The 21167-nt window shown below is 36.6% G+C and overlaps 2 protein-coding genes across 2 annotated transcripts; one reads left to right on the top strand and one right to left on the bottom strand.

Annotated features, from left to right (window-relative positions):
• Positions 1–360: 360 nt before the first annotated feature.
• Positions 361–2518, bottom strand: LOC106152175 (small ribosomal subunit protein uS11). The gene is made up of 5 exons (XM_013525672.2): positions 2391–2518; positions 1536–1682; positions 1119–1280; positions 813–889; positions 361–551 (listed from the first exon to the last, which is right to left on the bottom strand). The coding sequence occupies exons 2-5, from the start codon at positions 1679–1681 to the stop codon at positions 484–486; spliced, it is 453 nt and encodes a 150-aa protein (XP_013381126.1). The 5' UTR covers position 1682; positions 2391–2518; the 3' UTR covers positions 361–483.
• On the top strand, positions 2430–19480 carry LOC106152174 (zinc finger SWIM domain-containing protein 8). Its single transcript, XM_013525671.2, has 24 exons — positions 2430–2526; positions 2658–2938; positions 5547–5700; positions 6150–6244; positions 6354–6529; positions 6895–7002; positions 8099–8180; positions 8546–8666; positions 8913–9108; positions 9385–10476; positions 10789–10924; positions 11158–11333; positions 11894–12080; positions 12329–12439; positions 12698–12822; positions 13017–13278; positions 13544–13697; positions 13947–14059; positions 14254–14443; positions 14807–14884; positions 15122–15402; positions 15665–16831; positions 17059–17236; positions 17656–19480. Exons 2-24 carry the CDS (start codon positions 2770–2772, stop codon positions 17873–17875), a joined length of 5571 nt encoding a protein of 1856 aa, XP_013381125.2. The 5' UTR covers positions 2430–2526; positions 2658–2769; the 3' UTR covers positions 17876–19480.
• Positions 19481–21167: the final 1687 nt, after the last annotated feature.

Below are 21167 nucleotides of genomic sequence, written 5' to 3'. Positions count from 1 at the left end.
AGTCAAATTCAAAGGCAATCAGTTCTGTGGTAACATTTAACATTGGATTATTATGATCCAGGCAACCCACGGAGGATACACGTGGTTGCAAAACATTCTTCCAACCGTAGGGTTTATTTCCAATGCAAAAGGTCTAACACTTGAACTACTCAGTGTATAGCATTTGCAAAATAATCCAGCAGGAACACTACCAAGTTTCACAAGTTTCAGTCCCACTGGATTTTAAACCTACAAGGGCAGCAACACCTACTGGCAACTTGATAGAAATTGTATAAACTTGAAAGATATTACAACCCCACAGGCAACCTATTGCAAGAGCAGCACTACTTTACTGCAAAATTGTACTCAACAATAAGGAAATTCTTTTCATATTTTCAGTTTTTTATTCATTTTTAAATATACATGGCTCAGAATGATATCTGACAAAGGAGATGTATTTCGTTTGTCATTTCATTTTAAAGTCAAAAACCAGCTGGTATTGGTTTACAATCTTCTACCACGACGTCCACCCTTCCTTCTTGTACTGTCTGACGGGATAGGAGTGACATCCTCTGGAAAGAAAAATTCCAAATTAAGAATGGCATAAGTAAAATCCGCCCATCAGAAACTGGTGTGTTTCTGGTGATAACATATCAATTATTCTGTGTGCAAATAATCTTACTTTTATCTCTTTACATTTTAAAAGCACAAATGACCTACTTGTAGCACAATCAGACACTCAACAGATGTTCAACAGGAGGTGGCAACTTTTATAGAATGTCAGACTGAATAATAAACACTACTACAAAACTTTCTTCATGGAATCAAATTACCTATTCTACCAATCTTCATCCCAGAACGAGCCAAAGCTCTTAAAGCAGACTGGGCTCCTGGTCCTGGAGTTTTGGTTCTAAAAATAAATGAATATAGTTCCAATTTAACTTCATAACACACATATTTTTCTTTTCTTCAAGTATAGTGAGAGCAGTCAGAAAAAATTCAGAAAAATTTGCCATAGTAGCTACCCCTTACTAAGTGGGGTTACATATATAATAAATGTATATGCAAAATCAGTGAGTGATTCAAAAACAATTTTCATATCCCAGTTGCTTATCTTGACATTAACATTTCTTTCATACCTGTTACCACCAGTGGCTCTGAGTTTGATGTGCAGGGCAGTGATGCCCAAAGTTTTGCACTTTTCTGCTACGTCCTGAGCAGCCAACATAGCAGCATATGGGGAAGCTTCATCACGATCTGCTTTAACTTTCATACCACCAGTTACACGGGCAATGGTTTCTCTGATACAAGAAAAATTGAATACTCATCCATAGAAAAGAAAATGTTATTTCACAATAGTAATTAAAAGCACCCCTAAACTTCAAATTATTATTATTATAACCATACTAGTGTGGGGTGGAGGATTAAAGATTTGTTGGAAACTGCCTGGATAGAAATAACATTCTATTTAAAAGCACGTCCTCATTTTTCTGTCCTATTCAAAGTAATGCCTCTATATATTAAAAGGGTGTTAGAGAAAGGGAAATTCTACTTACTTTCCAGACAAGTCTGTAACATGTACAAAAGTATCATTGAAGCTTGCAAAAATGTGCGCCACTCCAAACACATTTTCCCCTTCTAGGGCCTGAGGACCCAAGGCAACCTTTTCTTCCACCTGGGTTTTGCCTTTGCGTGGAGCCATTCTGCAAACACAGCAAAAACAAACATTTATACATTTGAAAAAAATTGATTTATGTAAAAAAAAAACCTCAACAAAGAATCACATACTAGATAAGAATTGGCATCACCGTCAAATCAAAGCCAATATCACCTGAAATGTACATTGGGGCTGTGCTTGTAAAAAGTTTTTTAATCACATGAACTGCATTGGTGATGTGCATTTAAGGCAAAATAGGAGACACCACGCATGATTATGATTTTTTCAATTTAATTAAGATTTAAGAAAGGTTGCTGACTTCTTTCATGATTATACCTAATGTAGACATTCAGTCACTGATGCGGTGATGAACACTGACCAATATATAAACAATCTTCACCAGTTACACGGGCATGAACATTCGACCGTATATAAACAACCTTCACACATGAAAATCTGTAAGCATTTTCACAACTGTACAAGATTAACTGCCGCAGCGTCATGCAATCAAGACATTGTCCTGCATGCACTGTTACATGTTTTGGTAAGGCACACTAGTAAAACCAGTACGTATTAGAGATAGATGGCCAGTTTCACGCTAATATATTTCAAATGGCTTCTCTTGGCGGCCTAAAAACCATTATATCTTAAATATCACACTTATATCCATTGCTTTATATAAACAAACTCTTTGGAAACACTTTCGTGGATACAGATGAAACGGATTTTAATATTGGCTTTAATATTCACAAACCTAAATAAAGTATGGCGACCGGAAAGAGAAAGAAGTGCCGCGAGAAATTGCGCGAGTACGGTGTCCACCGGAACTTGGCGGACACTCCCGATTCGGAGTCATTTGTTTTTGTTTTCTGCAGAGAGCGGCGATGAAGGTAAGCTCTATTTTTTCCTCAGAAACGACTTAAATTCCCCTCTGTTACACTTTTCTCACTATAAGCAAATTAATAAGTCTTTGGTGTACACATTTAGCCAAAAATTATAATAATCAATGTTTTGGTTTAAGGATAATTTTGGACAGAAAATCGAGTGACCGAGATTGACCTGAAGCCACACTGTGACTTGAGGACAGCGAGTGCAGTCTCTTTGTCCGGCGCTGAGTCGACTAGAGGGGTATTATGGACTTCATGTTCGACTGGGATGGAGAAGCTGATCGGTTTTCCTTTGAAGATAGTGATCGGTTCGATGACGACTCGTGCTCATGGCTGAGCGAACCGGAGAGTCTGTGTAACAACTGGAGAGGCTGGAAGAAACAAAATGGTGGTCAGATTCAAGGCGGAGCAGAAGGTAAAGACGGCAACTTGAAGAAACTTTTAATTACATTCTGTTTCTGTTTGTTTTTGGGGAGAAACTGCCTTTCATTTATTTACCTATTCGTGAGACTTAAACCTAGGTATGGTTTACATCTAAAAATTTTGTCCATTTTGAAGTTTGCCTGGCGATGCGAACAGCTGGCAGCCATTAGTCTTTGTTTCTCTCAACTCTACTCTGCATCGGTTACACACACATCAGCATTACTGAATATGACGCACATTCAAATTGATTTCAGAGTCACAACACAGAACAAGACATTGACTTATTAATTTTTTATTTGCAATTGTGCATAAGATTTTGTTGACATTTTTACTGTTTGTTTTCCCAGAGTTGTTAAATGCAAAAATTATGATATTCAAATTGAATAAATGGGATAAAACGGGAATACTTAGTTTGGAATCAATACTTAACTTAAAATGATTGTCATTTTATAAAAAGAAAAGTAGTAGTCTATTCATAAAAGTTACATCCTCTTAAAGGCTTAATTGTGCAGTAAGTATAAGGCAGTTCTTCAGAAAAAAATTAATAATAGTTTGAAAACAGTGATGTATTTCTAAAACTATTTCCTTACTTGAATAGCCAAGTCTGGGTACCAGTGAGTAAATCAAATCCACATGTAATGTCAGCAAACTCAAAAAAGCGACACTGAGACAGTTATAGATCTACTGTTTTACTTCTTAAAAATTAAAGGAAAATCATCAAATAAGTATTTTATAGACAAATACATATATTTATCTTTTAATCATATATACTACTGGCTCTGAACTGATGAATTAAATACACGTGCATTGTGGTATATTATGTTGAATAAATGTAATTGGGGTATGTGTGTTATCTGATTGACAGTTAAGATAGTCATCAGTTCGACTACGAAAGAGGGACAGGTGTCAGATAAAGTCAGATTCCCTTGTCATCTGGTTCTCATTGTTTGTGTGAAAACTACTGGCATAATTTAATTTTTATATTCAACAACTTTAACATTTAATTTCAGGTAGTTATGTCTCAGTTAATTAACACCTGTAAAATTACTATATATGCTAACTTTAGTCCTTTGGAGAAAAGGCATTTGAGAAAATATTCATAGCCACTTTGGCCTGCTTGTAGAGGTTTTTTTTTTATGTTTGCAGAAGCATTGTTACAAAGAAAGTCAACTGAGGTCAAGATAATTATACTGTAGCAAAGGTTAATAGGGTTACAAAGAGTTAATAGATAAGAAAAAGAACATAAAGATTAGGTATTTAAGAGTGTTAAGTTAGACGTAGGTGCAGCTGGTTGAAGGTGACTATCATCTACCTTCTGGTGATTATTGGACAAAATTAATGGCAATCATTTGTCCTCTGGTTGACCCTGATATTAGTTGCCAGCTTGTCAATAGAATGATATCTGTCACAAAGACACAGACATGTTGTTTTAAAACCCTTTTCCTGTGCTTGAAGAACACCTTTACTTGTGATCTGCATGGCTTGTGAATACTCTTTGGAGCTGCAGTAAAAAGCCCTGATCATATTGAACATATCACGTAACGTTGTTTAAGTGATATTTAACAACAACTTAAATATCTTTTTGTATCTGTATTAATTTGAATCAGGGGACATTATTAATGACGCAGAAAATTGTAAGTTTTTCAGTAATTTTGTTTTTGTTATCTTCTACCCTGTAAATTCACTATCTAGAATAGTTCAAATATTTTGGTAAATATAATGAACATTTCGTAAAACATCAGACGGGGTTAGATGCACACATATCCATGTATGGAACAAAAACAAAGCAAGTACCATATTGATAAAGATTTTGAATGCCAAGATAGTAATTGGACATCTTACAAACAAGATAAGGGCCTGTTCAATTTTAATGGATCACCCTCCACAAAATTGCTTCTTTTTTATATTTGTGTGAGGCCCCAATGTTTTAATATATATCATTAATGGCAAACTTATTTTATGAGCGTTGATTTTTTTTCTTAAAAAGCCTCTGCCTGAAGAAGAATAATTCTTTGTTGAATGAATGAACGTTGACAGCTATTTATATGTCTGTACAATACATGATATGATACAATATATGGTATGTCTTTAAATGTCATCGAGGTTTTTTTTCCATCCACCTGCATGAAAGAAGGGATAATTGAGATTTGTTACATTAACAGTTTACATAAGCTTTCCTGATGTAATGAGACCCATGTGAAGCTCAGTTTACACCTTAAAATAGGTGTATGGATAGACTGGTTCATTTAGGGAACTGATAATGCAAATGAAATGTAAGAAGAAAATTTATCCCCTTTTTTTCGGGGGGGGGGGGGGGGGGGCGCTTTTTAAACATATTTCAACACTGAACTATTGATACCCAGCTGATATATGTCATTTATTTTTTTATTCATTTTTTTAACCTGGCTCATGTAAGAGTTCCAATTATCCTTAAATAATCTAACAGAAGACATAGCCAGCTTAAGGAAAAGTTAAGTTCTGGCTGTTCTTGTAGAGAAAAACAAAAATTAAGAATTAACTCCCTTTGTCATTAAATAATTTTGATTAAACTTTGGTTTTGCTTTGACATAATCATTAGTCTCTTCATCACATTTGTGCAGGAGAGAAAGTGTGTTCATTGGTGGAGTTAGCTTCCAAAGGAGTTGCTTGTCACATTCCCTTTGAGGTAGTGGAGCACTTTTACCCACCCATTCCAGAGCAATTGCAATTGCGTATTGCCTTTTGGAGCTTCCCAGAAAATGAAGAAGATATAAGGTAATTCAACAAGTTCTTGGATCATCCAAGCAGAATTTAATGTGGATCTAATGAGTGGTTCTTATGACTGATTTTTTTTTCTGTTGGATTAAGTCATGGGTTGCATGCATCTTATTGCACCTTGAATATTTTCTCTTGGCAATCAACTCATCTTAAATAGTTGTATTTGATTGTCATAGTTCTTTTCTATACAAGTTCAGATAAGACATAATGATAGCACTTTCAATACTCATGCTTTTTGTGATGCAATGGCTAAATATAACTGAATGTTTCTTGTTCTTCTTACCTTTTAATGGACTGTCAGAGGATTTTGTTCCAGTAAATGTTGCTTTTTCCCCCAAAGTAATTTACCAACATGCCACACTTACTGCTGCGTAGATTAGATTTCTAAGACAAAGCATGCATGTACAATTTGGTTTTAGTGCTCATATTAATTTGTATCTTTGTAGGCTGTATTCCTGCCTTGCTAATGGCAGTGCAGACGAGTTTCAAAAGGGAGATCATCTTTATAAGGCCAAAGCAGTAAAAGATGCACTTCAAATAGGTAAGGAACTGTATAAATACAAATATATATATACAGTCTGTAAATAAAACATTGCTTCTCTCTTCAGACTTCTTTGCATTTTGGATACTCATGTTTATTTCCTTTTCAGGGTTTCATTTGAGTGCCACAGTTATTCCCCCTCAAAGTGTTGGCCAGACCAAGGGCTCCTTCAATGTGGCTGTTATGTTTGACCGTAGGAGGATAACATCCTGTAACTGTACTTGTAACAGCACTGCATCATGGTGTGCCCATGTGGTAGCCTTGTGTCTCTTTAGAATACATCAGGTGAGGCACCCTACAGGTACTCTCTCTCTCTCTCTCTGTATTGATAAAGTTTATTATAGGTAAATGCCCTGTTTCTGTTTGTGTAACATATTTTAACTTTAATTCTGAAAGAAAGATTGACTTTCTTTGTCACTTTTGGTACTTTTTTTTAGAATTTAAGATTGTAATTCAAATTTTTAATGAATACCTTGTAACTGTTCAATTAAATGGATACCTTTGATACAGAAGTAGTTGAATTGTTGGTAACTCTGCTGCCTCTTTTTAAAGATCAAATGCAGTCTTAGATATATGAAGTAAGGAGTGGCCATACTGTTAAAATGAAACCTTTGTAAGAGCATATTTGATAAACATTGATAATATTTTAGGCCACATCAGTGTGTCTGAGGGCTCCAGTGTCAGAGTCTTTATCACGCTTACAGAGAGATCAGTTGCAGAAATTTGCTCAGTATCTTATTAGCGAGTTACCTCAACAGGTAAGCACTTCTCATAATTTTTTAATACCTTGAAATATATCATCTAATGGACTGGCTTAATATCATTTAACTTTATAATCTACATATCTTTTTAATGGCATAAGAATAATCTGGCTGAGCAATTAGGAGCATTTAACTGATTTCATTTAGAATGAATGCGACAATTCAGTAGTATATGCACAGGAAGTATAGATATTGAAAGGTATACTTCTGTTTGAAAAGTGTCAAAGCCATATTATCTGTGTCTGTATATATGGCAAAGCTACATATCTTTTCCCATTCAAACCTTAAATACAATAGAAACCCACAAATAAAAATCTGCAATGTTGATATTTCCATCTGAAATTCAGAAACACATTGCATTCTCATTAACTGGCTACTTATTTAGAAATAAATCATTTTAATTACATCTACCAAGGAGGTAATGTTTATGATTGAAAAGCCAGCTTGATTGAATTTTTTTCTTTAAATTATGCAATTTTATGAAATTTTTATTTTTTCACATATAAGCATTTTTAGCATGTGACTTTGTAATTCCGTTGGACTGAACCCCTACACTTCATTTGTTTTCTGAATGTTGATGTTACTTGTAGTACATAATTGAAAAGTGGTGGTAATTATGTGATAAATCATCACAAAATATTGCAACAAAATTGACAAAAAAAGCATTAAGGTTCATGCTCATCATTATTTTCTGCTTCGTGTCTGTACATTTGACAGATTTGCTGCTTTGTTTGCAAGGTTATATCTTTCAAGCAGGAAAATCTCCCAGGGAGGATACCTTTTAAACTATTAGGCTTCGTTCACATGCAATGTCTATTTTCTAATTTCTATTTTCTATTTGCGCTATCTTATGATCACTGTCTGTGCCCTGAATATCCCGCGGCGTAATTACTGGCAGCGCGAGCCAGTTACTTATAGTAACTTATAGTAACTGGCTCGCGCTGCCAGTAATTACGCCGCGGGATATTCAGGCCACAGACCGTGATCATAAGACATACCGCAAATAGAAAATAGAATTTAGAAAATAGACATTGCATGTGAACGAAGCCTAAGAATAAAGAGTTAACTTGCACAAACTTTGTTTTATGTTCAGATCCTCCCAACAGCTCAGAGACTTCTTGATGAACTCCTGTCATCACAGCAGAATGCCATCAACACTGTGTATGGAGCACCAGGTAAGACATGTGCCTGTCTCTCTTTCAATTTCTGGTTCATATTTTCTTTTTAATTTTCAAGGTTGCCTTATTCATAGTTATTCAGTATTCAAAAAAAAAAATGGACTATTATGGTAAAAAGAAAACGAGACAAATTCACTATGGATTTGTGATGGTTAGCCAGTGTAAGCAACCTTCACTCTGTTGGCCTGCAAAGTCATAAATTATGAGTTTTTGTATTATTTTTCTAACAATTTTTTTATATTTATCAGGATTAAGTAAACACTATTACTTTTCATTAATTTACCCAAGTGTTTAACTGTATATTTGACTGTTTTTATTTTCATTTTTTTTGTTGTTATTATTTTTTTTTTTTTTTAATTCAGATCCCACAGCAGGCCCTTCAGCAAGTGAACATACTGCTTGGTGTCTAGATGAGACAACTCTGCGACAAAATATAAGAAAAACATTGGCCAAGTTCAGTTTGACTACCAACATGGTGTATAGGTCTGTAGGTCACTTTGCGTACCTGATTATTTTTTGTAAAAAAATTTTTTTTTGGATCTTAAAAAATTGAAATATAACAAGATAGAAAATAAAATCTTGTGTTGACCAAAATTGGACCACGCTTGTCTTTGATAGATTTTTTTACTAAACTTCTTTGTATATCAATCAAATTGTGATGATGCTTATATCAAAATCTTTCATTATGCACCAGATTGCTTAATACAAATCTTGTAATTTCTTTTCCAGTGATGTTAATTATCTGTCATCTACTGCACCCCCTGCTGCAGCCGAGTACCAGAGTCTCCTGAGACCTCTGCGTGGGCGTGAGCCAGAGGGCATGTGGAACCTGCTCTCCATTGTAAGAGAAATGCTGCGCAGGCATGACAGTAATGCTGTTCCTTTACTCGAGATCTTGACAGAGGAGGTCCTTGCCTGTGAGAATGTGAGTTACTGGCAGTTTTGATAATAAAGTTTTATCTGTTGGTTTCAGTATATGGTGTTGTTGGTTTAATTTGCACTTTTTGTGAAATGTTATAATGGATTTTCATTATTGATGAGGCAAGTGTGCTTTTTGATTCTGGAGTGTGTATCTTTCAAGAGAATTTGAGAATATTGTTAACCCCAACAATTTTCACGCATGAATCTGTAGGAAACTGAAAATCTACATCTGTAAAATACTCTAAAAAATGAAAATAGATATATTTATTTTCCACACTAGATACTGGCCTGGTGGTTTAGCACCAAGATATCAGCCTCTCACAACAGCAGCAGTGGGCACAACAACCGTGGCGCTGGTGCTTCCAGCTCTTCACAGCATGCAGGCTCCAGTCTGTGCGATGAGATCGTAGCTCTGTGGAGAATGGCTGCACTGAACCCGAAGTTGTCTTCCATTCAGAGGGATGACTTCAACATTAAGTTCAAGGACTGGCACATAAAAACAATTGATAAAGTGCGGAAAACAAGAGGGAATAGTGCAGCTGCTGGAACAGTTGGTCCGTCGGTCATCAACTCAGGTGCTATAAAAAAGAATGACATTGAAATCTTCTCAGGGTTCAAGCCAGCCATTGAAGCTTGTCAGTTGGATTGGACAGATTACCACATTGCAGGGGTCACCTATGTGGAGAAAGACATAATGCACTCGATGTGTTTGCAGCGTTCAATCACCACTGGTGGTGCTAGTAGTAATATAAGTAGTGCAGGTATTCACAGCGATCAGGTAACAAGGTTAGCAGTTGATACACAACATACTTCACATTCTCTCCACCATCAAACTGTGGAGAAATCCTCATCTCAGGGTAAAGCAGTGGTAACAACCACTGACTTCTTTACTGGTCATGTCAAAGCTGACAGGGCTGGAAGTTCAAGCTCAGAGGGGTTCAGTGAAAATCTAAAAACTGACCTCTTGCTCAATGGCCGTGACTCGGATTCCAGTCTTCCAGACGAGACTGCCACAGCCAGCATACGGAATGGTATGCATAGTCTCTGCGTGGATGCAGGAGCTGCAAAGGATGGCTGTTCTTCTGCAAATGGAAATGCCATTGATAGGATCAGAGCAGATGACATTGACTCTGATGGTTCTGGGCCTGGCCCATCAACTTTTAAAGTGAATGACACCAACCCTGAGCACCCACTAGTTGAGGGTGCACAGGCTCTGGATGTGTACCAGTCTGAATCGCAACAGTCCAGTGACGAGTATCAGATGTACTTCTATGATCCTAAATCTAGATTTCAAGACTTTGGGAAGAAAGACAAGAAATCTGATGAACCAAATTACTTTGCTGGTATTAGGAAAATGGACAATCAGCAAGAGGTATATTTTAAGCATTATAACAATGAACTGACTGTGTTATGGATAATACTTGGCAAAAATTTTGCTGGCTGAATGTTTTACTTTGCATTACTTGAATTTTTTTAAATTTACATTGTGTATTTCCTTCTTGGTTATTTATTTATTTAATCTATATATTTTATTTTTTATGAGAAATGTTTTGCAATACTAGTGTCTGAAATAAAAATCAGAAATGAGTTATGTTGAATTGTTTAACAGACATACAAATTAATAAGCTATTCATTATTAAGTTAATGATTAAAACACTTTCAACCTTTTTTTATTGCTTTTTAGATTTTATTCTGCAGAGCTGAAGCTCTGTATGCTCATGGCCATAGCTTTGCATGTAAATTAGCAAAGCAGTTGGCTGAGAAAATGTTGGCCAACCCACCTGATGTTTGTGGGGAACAAAGTCAACAAAATGGTAAAGGTCAGTATAGCACAGGGGGTAATCATAGTTATACTGTTTTGTAAGTCATTATGTTAATTTTCATTTACTTGTAACTTGTTCTTAGTGTACAGAAACCTTGGGGGTCTTGAATCTTTAAAACTGATGAAAGGAGTTTTAATATCAGAAGGATGCAGACAACTACAGATTGCACCAGTTTAGTTGTGTATACTCCATGCCTTACGATTAACTGACACTTGTCTGTTCTGTTCTAGGTAAAAAGAAGAAGCACCAGAACAACACAAGCTCCTTTGCCAGCACCACCTTGGCTAAGGCAGCCTTTCTGTGTAGTGTTCTCCTAGAGGACCCAGAGTGCCACCACCTGGCCTTCAAGGTGGGCATGTTTGGACTGGAAATGCCCAGGCAACCTGCTGCCAGCAAGGCACTAGAGGTCAGTCACACTTGTTTTCTGTTTGTAGGTATTGGGTGGTTAAAATAAAGTCAGACGTGGTGTTGAATGGGTAATAGTTGAGTTTGTGCTTTTTATGATTTGAGTTCTTTAATACAGTGGTGCTTAAAGTGGCGAGATTTGTATTACACCTTTTTCATGCTCATATGTTTTTGACAATCATAAACCTTCGGCTTTCACATGGGATTAAAGCATTGATATAATAGCATTGTGCCCCCTTTGCTGTTTTGAGATAATCACACATCTTTTTAAGTTATTTGTAGTATACATGAATAATATTTACAGTTTGATGTTTGCACTCAATTTTTGTCTGTGTATAATTGTTTGATACTGCATTTTGAATTGTTACCAAAATTTCGTCACATAATTCATGTATTTGTGTATATGAAAGTCTCTAGTAGATTTTTTTACATGTATGATTGACCTTGATATTTTTCAAATATTTTGGCAAGATTTTATTTTTAAAAAGCATGTGTTTGCATAGGTATTTCATAATATTTATCATTGCTTATGTTTAGATTGTCAAATATATATACTTACAGGTGAAATTGGCCAACCAAGAGTCTGAACTTGTCACCTTATTGAAGAAGATCCCCCTTGGTCCAGCAGAGCTGAATGTGATCAGGGATAGAGCCGAGCAGCTCAGGGATGGGAAACTCAGATCAAGGGGAGAGGCCTTGTTGCCTCTCATGTTGGCTAGCTTTATCTTTGATTCACTTTGTTTACCAGGTAAGATAATGAACACACATTGTATATACAAAAGAAAAACACCTTTTGTCAGAAGGGGGGGGGGGAGATATGGGAAACTTGATCAATTTTTCCTACTTTTATTTTTTGCTTACATCACAAGGCTAGTTAAACTTGGGCATTAATTCTATGAACAATGTGTTTCCAAATCTTCTATCGGTAAATTAATTTAAGATAATGTTGTCAGATAAACCTAAGAGTCTCATAGTATACCATTCCTTCACTTTCAGTTATACCTGTGAATGGAGCCAACACCAGCAGTCGACCTGCTTCAGGGAATGGGCCAATGCGCTTGCCTACTGATGAAAAATTGGGCTTTGAAGCAGCAACAGCAGCACTTGGTATGTTTATAATATATGATAAAACTTAGCTGGAGACAGGGACTCCTATCTTGAAGATGATCTTGTCTTTGATGGTAAAATAAGTGTATGATAAACTAAGATCCGCTGATTTCAATCATGATTTTTTATCCATATCACAATTTTATAAGACTGTCCAACATCTTAAGCAAAACTGGAAGTTGTAGTGTTTACTGTTTAGAAGGACTACAAGTCTGGAGTTGGATGTTCCTTTAAGTTTGCTATATTTTGCACATCCAGGACTAAAAGCAAACATCTCCGAGGCTGAGCATCCCCTTCTATGTGAATGTACCAGAAGACAGAGAGGGGACCTGGCCATAGCCATGCTGGTCCACTATAAGGATGACCCAATCAAATTGTCCAAAGTAAGGCTTTTACAGAATGAAATGCTTTACCTGACTTTATTGCTGTTACCCTTAAATAATAAAGTATATTTGCATTTAAGTTTCTTCATAACAGGATGACAGATAAAAAGATTTATAAATTATTATTCTCATGAAACAACATAGAGCAGAAAGATAGGAAAATAAAAATTAAAAATGATGGTAATTTCTTTCAGATCATGGACAAGATATTGGATCGTGAGATCCATCAGCACTATAAGGCTCCCCCACTTCACACCTACCTCACCAAGTCTAACCAGCGCAGTGGCTCGGGGGCAGGCAGTGGTCACCCCAGTAGTAGTGGGGGCACTAGTAGTGTCCACTGTCCACAACCTCCTGGGGGAGAGCCTATGGGTCATTTTGTGGATGACCAGGGAAGATCATCTTCATCGGGAAGAGCGAATGGTGATGCTGCAGCAGCATTGGCTAATGGAGGAGGTACAGTATTGTTTGCAGGTTTGGGGTTGGATGTAAAAATGATTGTGAGTGAGTTAAAACTGTTTTACAGTTATGGGTTATCTAAATTGTTTAAGACATTGAAAAACAATTTTTTTCTCAACATTTTTGTATCTAAAGTTTTATTTTTTGGATCTTGATTTATGATGGCATTGATCATCACGTATGTTACCCAGCTGACAATGCATTCAATTTTTGTGAAACTTGAAGAGAATTTTCTCATTGACTGGTTTTATCTTGTCTTCAGATCCCAGTTCCCATGCTGGCACCAGTGGCAACTGGTCTAGCCTGCCCATGTCCTCAGGCTCCCAGAGACTGGACTATCTCAACCTGGAACATACCCCACACACTGGGCAGAATGGGACACAGGTTAAGGGGGGTCTGGTTAGAAACTATAAAAGGTACATATTGAACATTTTTGACTCTTTTCTTTAAGATAAGGTTTTATCAAATACTTAAAACTGGTAAGTTAAATCATCTATGAAATGTTAATTTATTTGATGATGAAATTATTGCCATAGTAGTATGGAGTGGAGTTGTTAAAATGGAAGGCAGACTATTGAAAATCTGTTTTGAGTTGCCTTTTGTTCATGTGAGTCATTATCATGTTTGAAAATTTATCATAAAATTTTGTTTTTGATTTGCATTAGTGGTGGAATGGATGATGATAGCTCTGCCCTTGAAGAAGATGAGTACAACTGTAAAGATTGGGAAGCTAAGTTCAGGAGTTCTATACTGAAAACAAACAAGAAACCATCTGCAGGTAAGTCTTTCTGATCACTTAATGTACCTTAAAACCTCCAATGTGATATTAAGATAATGAAACCTTTGTTGTGACAATTAAGTCAAGTTCTGACAAATATATGATAAGATATATTATGAAGTAATTACTTCTTGTGAAGGAGCAGAGAATAACACACTGGACATAGCCTTATGTATGAATTGTTTGTGTTCTAGGTATGGCCAGTATTGATAGCAGTGCTCCAGAGACCACGTCCAGTGACAACTCCCCAACCCTAGTGCGTCGTAACTGGGGCAAGCACCAGGGACCTGGGAGTGACAGTGGCAGCAGCGGGAAGAGTTCAGATTCCATAGGCTCCAGCAGTTCAGGGGACAAGGGAAGGGCAAAACTTAGAGATAACGAGAGGTAGGCATCTAGGTTTTGATAAATTAAGTGTCTTTGCTGGATTTTCTTTCATGTCCTTGGTTCATAATCGTGAATTCATTGCAAGGTTTTTAATGTTAATAAATACACAATATTATAAGCAGTTGATTTTTTACTTTAATAAATAACAACAGTTCCTTGTAACCTTGATTTTTTGTAGTGGGAAATTTTAATGCCCAGCTGCATTTTTTACTTCACTGTATGCTAATGTTTGGAATAACAGCAATTTATGTCTTGGTTGCTGGAACAATAAGAAAGGATAGGGATTTTTTCATATACTTTTCCTTAAAGTTGAATCAATTGTTACATGGTTATCATATATATATATGATATGGTTCATTTCAGCCCTCCTCTGATGTATACCAGAGCTGGGCCCAGCATGCTGGTGGATTCCCGAGGACTGTCACCTAGTATTAAAGGAAGGTAGGAACTTCATTGAGTTTTTTTTTTCTTTCTTTTTTTTTTTTTGGTTAGCTTTTCCACAATGCTTTTGTTGCTGTTTGTTAACTTTGCTTTCTTTACATCAATATCTTGATGGAAATCAGATTTTGTAAATGATGGCTCAAAAAAGAAAAAAATATGTGCTGTCAAATATTTGTGTTTTTCTTTGGACATTGATTGTCAATATTAAACTTACCCTTCTTTCCATTTCCATTTCAGATATAAAGGCAAGAACAGGGTGGTCCCAACCCTTCCCAACCAGCCCAGTGAGGCATCTGCACACTTCATGAATGAGCTGGCAAAGACAGTTCTGGCCAAGGCAGGAGGCACCAGCTCCACTTCATTGTTTACTCAACCCAACAACAACAACCCTACTGGACCTCATAGGGCACTCCACATCTGTGCATTCCAGATAGGGCTGTATGCTCTGGGGCTGCACAACTGTGTGTCTCCTAACTGGCTGTCCAGAACATACTCCTCACACGTGTCCTGGATTACAGGCAAGTGACCATTGGCCAATGTGGCAATTAATGTTGGGTTTTTATGGTCAGGGTCATTAATTTTGCAGTTTCAACTCCATGCCATTAAGTATGTATTTTCTTGAGTAATTTTTTTGAAGGGAAATAATTGATACAACATAGAAATTGAGATTCAGTGCCTCTATCTTAAAAATTTTATATATGAACATTGGTTTAAATAGATAGATGACAGGGTAGATGACAAGAAAAAAAGATTTGAATATGAATATTGTTAAAATTTCAGGTCAAGCTATGGAAGTGGGCAGTGTTGCTATTCAGATTTTGATTGACACCTGGGAAGGTCACCTGACACCGCCAGAGTGTGCCTTATTGGCTGATAAAGCATCAAGGGGCCGAGACCCGAACATGGTCCGTGCTGCTGCAGAGCTGGCTCTGTCCTGTCTCCCACATGCTCATGCATTAAATCCGTCTGAGATTCAACGTGCTTTGATACAATGCAAAGAACAAAGCAGAGAAAAACTAGAAAAGGCATGCAATGCTGTAGAGCTTGCGGCAAAAGATGGCGGTGTTTACCCAGAGGTATTATTTGATGTTGCCCGTAGGTGGTATGAATTGTATGAAGAAGCAGTACAGGAGGCGTGCACTGCTCTGCCTATTACAGAGGCATCTGTGGTTGCAGCAGAGGAGAATGCAATGGTTGCAGTACAGTGCAACCCAGCACAGAATATAGAAAGGACTAGTCCACCTATTCCAGTCCAGGTTGTTGCATTGAGCCAGGCTGGAGCCATGGCTCAGGTACCAGTAACTTTACCATTACATTTACACTACACTATATCATCAGCCACTAGTCCTCATCCTCACCTGGCTCATCAACATCACACATATGTACCTTATGTACACCAAGTCCATCCACATCCAGGGTTCCATCATCACTATACTCAAGCCCATGTTCCCATTCACGCCCATACTATGCATCCTGGCTATCTAGCGGCATATGGCTATCAGAATCAGCAAGCACCTCCATATGCAGGGCTGGCTCACATACAAAATCTCCAGCCCAGCTCAACTGCAGTATACACTGTGCAGTCATCTACAGGGAACCACCAGGTACAGTATGCTACCAACCAGGTGGTGCACGCGGTCCACACCAGACCAAACCAAATCCATCCGGTCCAATCTGTGGACACGTCTCAGTATTTGCCGACCACAATGACGACCAGTGGCCTGGCTGCTGTATCTCAACAACAGCAACAGCCACCCACGTCAGCAGCCATGCAGCACAACTCCACACAGATGAACTATTCTTTGGTGGCTGCATACAGAGTGGGCATGCTAGCCATGGAGACACTAGGGAGGCGTGTACATGATGATCGTCCACAGACTAAGTATGCAAGGAGTCCTCCCTATGGGGAAGATGTCAAATGGTTGCTGCAACTGGCCATCAAATTAGGTAGGGTGATAAATTGTTTTTACCCAAAAGGAATTGAATACAGATGTTTAAATAAATTGAATGGAGAGGTGTGTTTTTATGTCATTTAATCCTTTATCTGTGTTTAATAAGTATTTTGCAATAAAATGATGACTATTTTAGCAAACATGAATTTAAGAGTAGTGTATTGAAACCTAATGCACTTATTTCTCTTCTTGTCTAAGCTCATCACCTTGACCTTATTCCAGGTACCAGCCACCTCCAGCAGTTCTGTGCTACCACTGTTAATGCCGTGGTCAGTCCATTTGTCCTGCAGGACATAGCCCTGGAAGCAGCCCACTATCTGGCCAGAAACAACCCAACTCAAGTGTCAGCTCAGCTGCGCTCTCCAGTTCTTAATTCTCTGGTTCAGAAGTGCCTACAAATGTGAGTTGAATAACATGCCTCCCCCCCCCCCCCCCCCCCCAATGAAAATCTAAATGCTTTTTATCCTTAAGTAATGTGTGAACAATAAGTAGAGTGAATGCACACGTTTTCTGTAACTTAAAGGACATTGAGAAGTGACCACAAAAAACCAAGCTTTCATGGCTAAGCAAGATGAATTCAAAAAATAAACATCTCATACATGAAAATTTCTAGTTGTATCTTTACACTTCTTTATATAGATATATAATAGACAAGGAGAACTGTCTTGGGTTGAGATAAATTTCTTTAAAGGATCATTGACTTTTATGCTTGTTTGAACTGTTCTTCACACTCCACTTTATACCTAACAAAGCTTGCACATTTTAATCTCTCATTACCCTCCAGTGATTTAATGATGTGTTGACGTTATTAATTTCCAGGTTTATTCAGTGTGCTCATCAACGTTTGCACCACATTACACCAAATGACTATGATGAATTTGTCAGCATCATCTGCATAGCAAGGAATGCTTTCTGTATGTCTCCCGGGGGGATGGTACAGTTTAACGAGCTGTTACAGAGCCTACGCCGTGCAAAGTCATGCAAGAAAGAACTGTGGCAACGAATTGTAAGTGGATTAGCCACTGGTACAATCCAATAAGGAGATTAGACTGTAGAAAAATCAGATACAGTATTATATGTTATAGGTTTAAAGAATAACTTTGGTAAAAGTGGAAAGTATGGGTATTTTTCATACCATTTATTCATTTAATGTATTCACAACTGAACATCTTGAAATAGAGGTTGCACTCTTGGGATGAATTAAATCAGAGTAAGATAAACTACCTCTTTTTAAAAACAATTATTTGTTCCTTAATCTAGGGGAAGTTGGATCTATTTTAAAGTATTTTTATTTCAATTTATTTAATTATTTATAATCATCATCATTATTATTGTTATTATTATTATTATTAATTTTATATTTTTTTAGATAATAGAAATTTTTATTTATGATCCTTTCTCACATATAGAAGTCACCAGGTGATCATACCTACACCAGTGGTTGATACCACCAGAAGTCAGATTTAATTAATAGTGTCTCACTTGCTGTTAGTTTTTTCTTGTGCATAATTATCAGCACAAAGATTTTTTTCTTACGGGCAACAAATGTTATCTTTTCTTTAAAGAAAGGGACTCCAAAGGCATACAGATATTTGTTAGAAGAGATTTTGAGCTGAGATGAACGTCATGAGTGAAAAAAAAAAAAAGACTGAGTGATTGTGTTCCAGCATGTGTATTCATGAAGTCAAAACCTTCATTTTAGTTTTGATTTTTGTTTAACATAAGATATTCATATTCATTGTTTAAGCACAAAAATGGCCAAAATAATGGCTAGATCATTGAAGCATGGTGAACATTGATTGATTTAGTTAAAGTGCAGTGTTTGGGAAGCGTGTTATTTTGTGGTATATTGTCTGTTGAAGGAGATTTTTGTGTTTTTCTTTAAAAGGGTAAGTTGTCTTGTATATAAATGGCTCTTTTCTGTAAAATCACACACTTAAAAAAACAAAATGCACGAAAAACTGTAACATCCATTTTATTTTATTTTATTTTAAATTAGATTCTCCTTCAAAAATGAGAAGAGAGGTTTTGATGGTGTAAAAAAATTTAAGGCAACATGCATGGCTAACTTATCTGAGAAAATAATTCTAACAACAAGAAACACAAGTATTTAGGACCACCTACTGTTTGTATTATTGAAGTTTAAAGTGTTGGATATGCATAGAAAATGTTTTTATTGGTATTCTCCCCTCCGAAATTGAAATTCATTGAAGAATGATTTAGATATTCAAACCTATTGGAAATCGTAAGGTAATGTGCTTGAATTTTTTGTTGTCCATATTGATAATCTATATGTTTATATGATGAGATTTATTGATTTTGGGTATGAAATGAGTACAAGAAAGAGTAGGCAGCACATCTGTATAGAACTACATGCATCTAGCTACTATATAGTTAAGCCAGATTATCCTTGGTAACACACGGCTGAGATATCCAAACTTAATTTCATCTGTAGTAAGTCTTGTAACATAATCCCTGAAAGTAGTTATGTATGAATGACGTCATTGTGTCCTTGTTATTATATACATATATATTTATTATTATTTGTGTGATATTCTGTGTTCTGAACATCAGTAAAAAAAATTGAATCCAAGCAGAAGACCTGGCTTAATTCATTGAATAAACACCTTTGCCATGTCTTAAACACGTTTTTTTTTATACTCTGAAGGTATTAAGAAAAAGATGGTCTTTTTACCGTAATAACGGTAAAGGGATTCATTTTATTCTTTTTAAGTTGCTTAGTTAATATTTTACGAAAGACTTCATAACAGACGAAAAACAAAAACTACAAAGTCATAAGTCATTTATTGGTGGTTTCATATAGCAGCGAAACGTCTTCCGCTCTTTCACATCTGATGTAATTTGGAATCGGTGCGCTGAATAACTAAGTTAAAAAAAATTGATAGTAATAAACAACGCGCTAACAGTTAAAATATCGCCATCTCAAGCATGTGAAAAGTGTTCAAAGTGCTCTGCATAATGAATAACCCAGCTGTTTTTCCTCCATTGCTTCAAATCATTTTGCAGATTAATCAAAATCAGATCTTTGTGAAGTTAGTGTTTTGAAATGCATGCGTGGTCTTGTCGCTGTGATTTTAATTAACATATGAACTTTTATAAATTTTTTTCTGATTCCACGAGAAAAATTCAGAGTAAAAACAACAGTGTATTGGCAATTTTGTATATTTATACAATCAGAAGCAAATGAAGCCAGGTATTTGAACTACGAAAATGTATTATTTCTATGAAATCCACATACAATTTACTTTAAGCTTTTGGTTCTTTACAACAATCAGATTGATATCTTGTCTCTTTTGCTTCAACGTGACATAACGTTTGTCATAAATAGTTGTCATTCTGAACGACAAAAACTGTTCTTCAAGGGGATTTTGTGCGATGAAAGGGAAATCATCCGATATAGCCTCAAGTTTCGTAACTTAGCGTAAGATCAAGTGAGATTTCGCGGGATTAGGAGTTGAGTAGCGCCAGAAGTTGATCAACATACAACATACAACATTTCAAACTAGGGATGAGCATTTCATTTGCAACAGTAAGTGTTTGCAGAGAAGACGGCCACTTTTCGACCATTCAATATGCTTGGCAGCGGCACAATTATAATTGTTGTTTTTATTGTAAGAATTTCTTTGCTATTTCCAGCACGCGTAAGCGCATGGAATTATTTTACTTTGGTAAGTAAATCGCTATACAAAATATTTAAGTAATGCACGAGTTTTATGGGATAACTAGGTACCTATCACTATTCCCAACAACGTTTTCTCTTCTTTTAAAGGCCTCTGGCAGTTTGCTCTTCAGTATTGATAAGAGCAAATAATAATGATGCCTGAAAATGATGCCATAAATTCACCATCACTCAGTGCATTGTTCAAGCATCACGCTGTGCGATACCTCAACTGTAACCTATATGTTGTTCATGTACGAGGCTACGGCCAGCGGTTTTCTGTGTATATCTGTGTTTTGGTAAGTGAAAGACAAACCGTGGGCTAAGGTAGATCGTGACATTTGCGTTATCACAAAAATATCCTAAGGGTAATAAAGTAAGATTTTGAGAAATGAACTACACGTTGGCATCGCATCGAACAATATCTGTGCAAAGCTTCAAGTAAGAGGGTATGTCTCTTACTGAGGTTGTCATCACGGATACCGCCTCCGGAGCTTAACCACAGGGTTGAATGCATGCAAACCTATGAAACATATGTCATCTCACCACATCACACCATTCACATTTAAGGATATAAGACAAGGAATCAAATCACAAAAGTCTTTGCCTGATAACCTTTTGTACATGTATGCACATCATAAACTATAAATAT

This window comes from Lingula anatina, chromosome 2 (genome assembly GCF_051362555.1).
Source record: "Lingula anatina isolate TDL-2025a chromosome 2, LinAna3.0, whole genome shotgun sequence".
Taxonomy (NCBI): domain Eukaryota; kingdom Metazoa; phylum Brachiopoda; class Lingulata; order Lingulida; family Lingulidae; genus Lingula; species Lingula anatina.
This window is presented reverse-complemented; position numbering and strand designations above follow the sequence as displayed.

What these genes read in the sequence shown, in the direction of transcription:
- LOC106152174 (XM_013525671.2), top strand. Translation starts at nt 2,770, where the DNA reads ATGGACTTCATGTTCGACTGGGATGGAGAAGCTGATCGGTTTTCCTTT. An exon ending in GAAAATGAAGAAGATATAAG is followed by an intron (nt 5,701 to 6,149) that starts GTAATTCAACAA and finishes GTATCTTTGTAG; the next exon opens with GCTGTATTCCTGCCTTGCTA. An exon ending in TTAGCGAGTTACCTCAACAG is followed by an intron (nt 7,003 to 8,098) that starts GTAAGCACTTCT and finishes TTTTATGTTCAG; the next exon opens with ATCCTCCCAACAGCTCAGAG.
- LOC106152175 (XM_013525672.2), bottom strand. Translation starts at nt 1,681, where the DNA reads ATGGCTCCACGCAAAGGCAAAACCCAGGTGGAAGAAAAGGTTGCCTTG. An exon ending in GTTACAGACTTGTCTGGAAA is followed by an intron (nt 1,281 to 1,535) that starts GTAAGTAGAATT and finishes TTCTTGTATCAG; the next exon opens with AGAAACCATTGCCCGTGTAA. An exon ending in GATGAAGATTGGTAGAATAG is followed by an intron (nt 552 to 812) that starts GTAATTTGATTC and finishes TTTTCTTTCCAG; the next exon opens with AGGATGTCACTCCTATCCCG.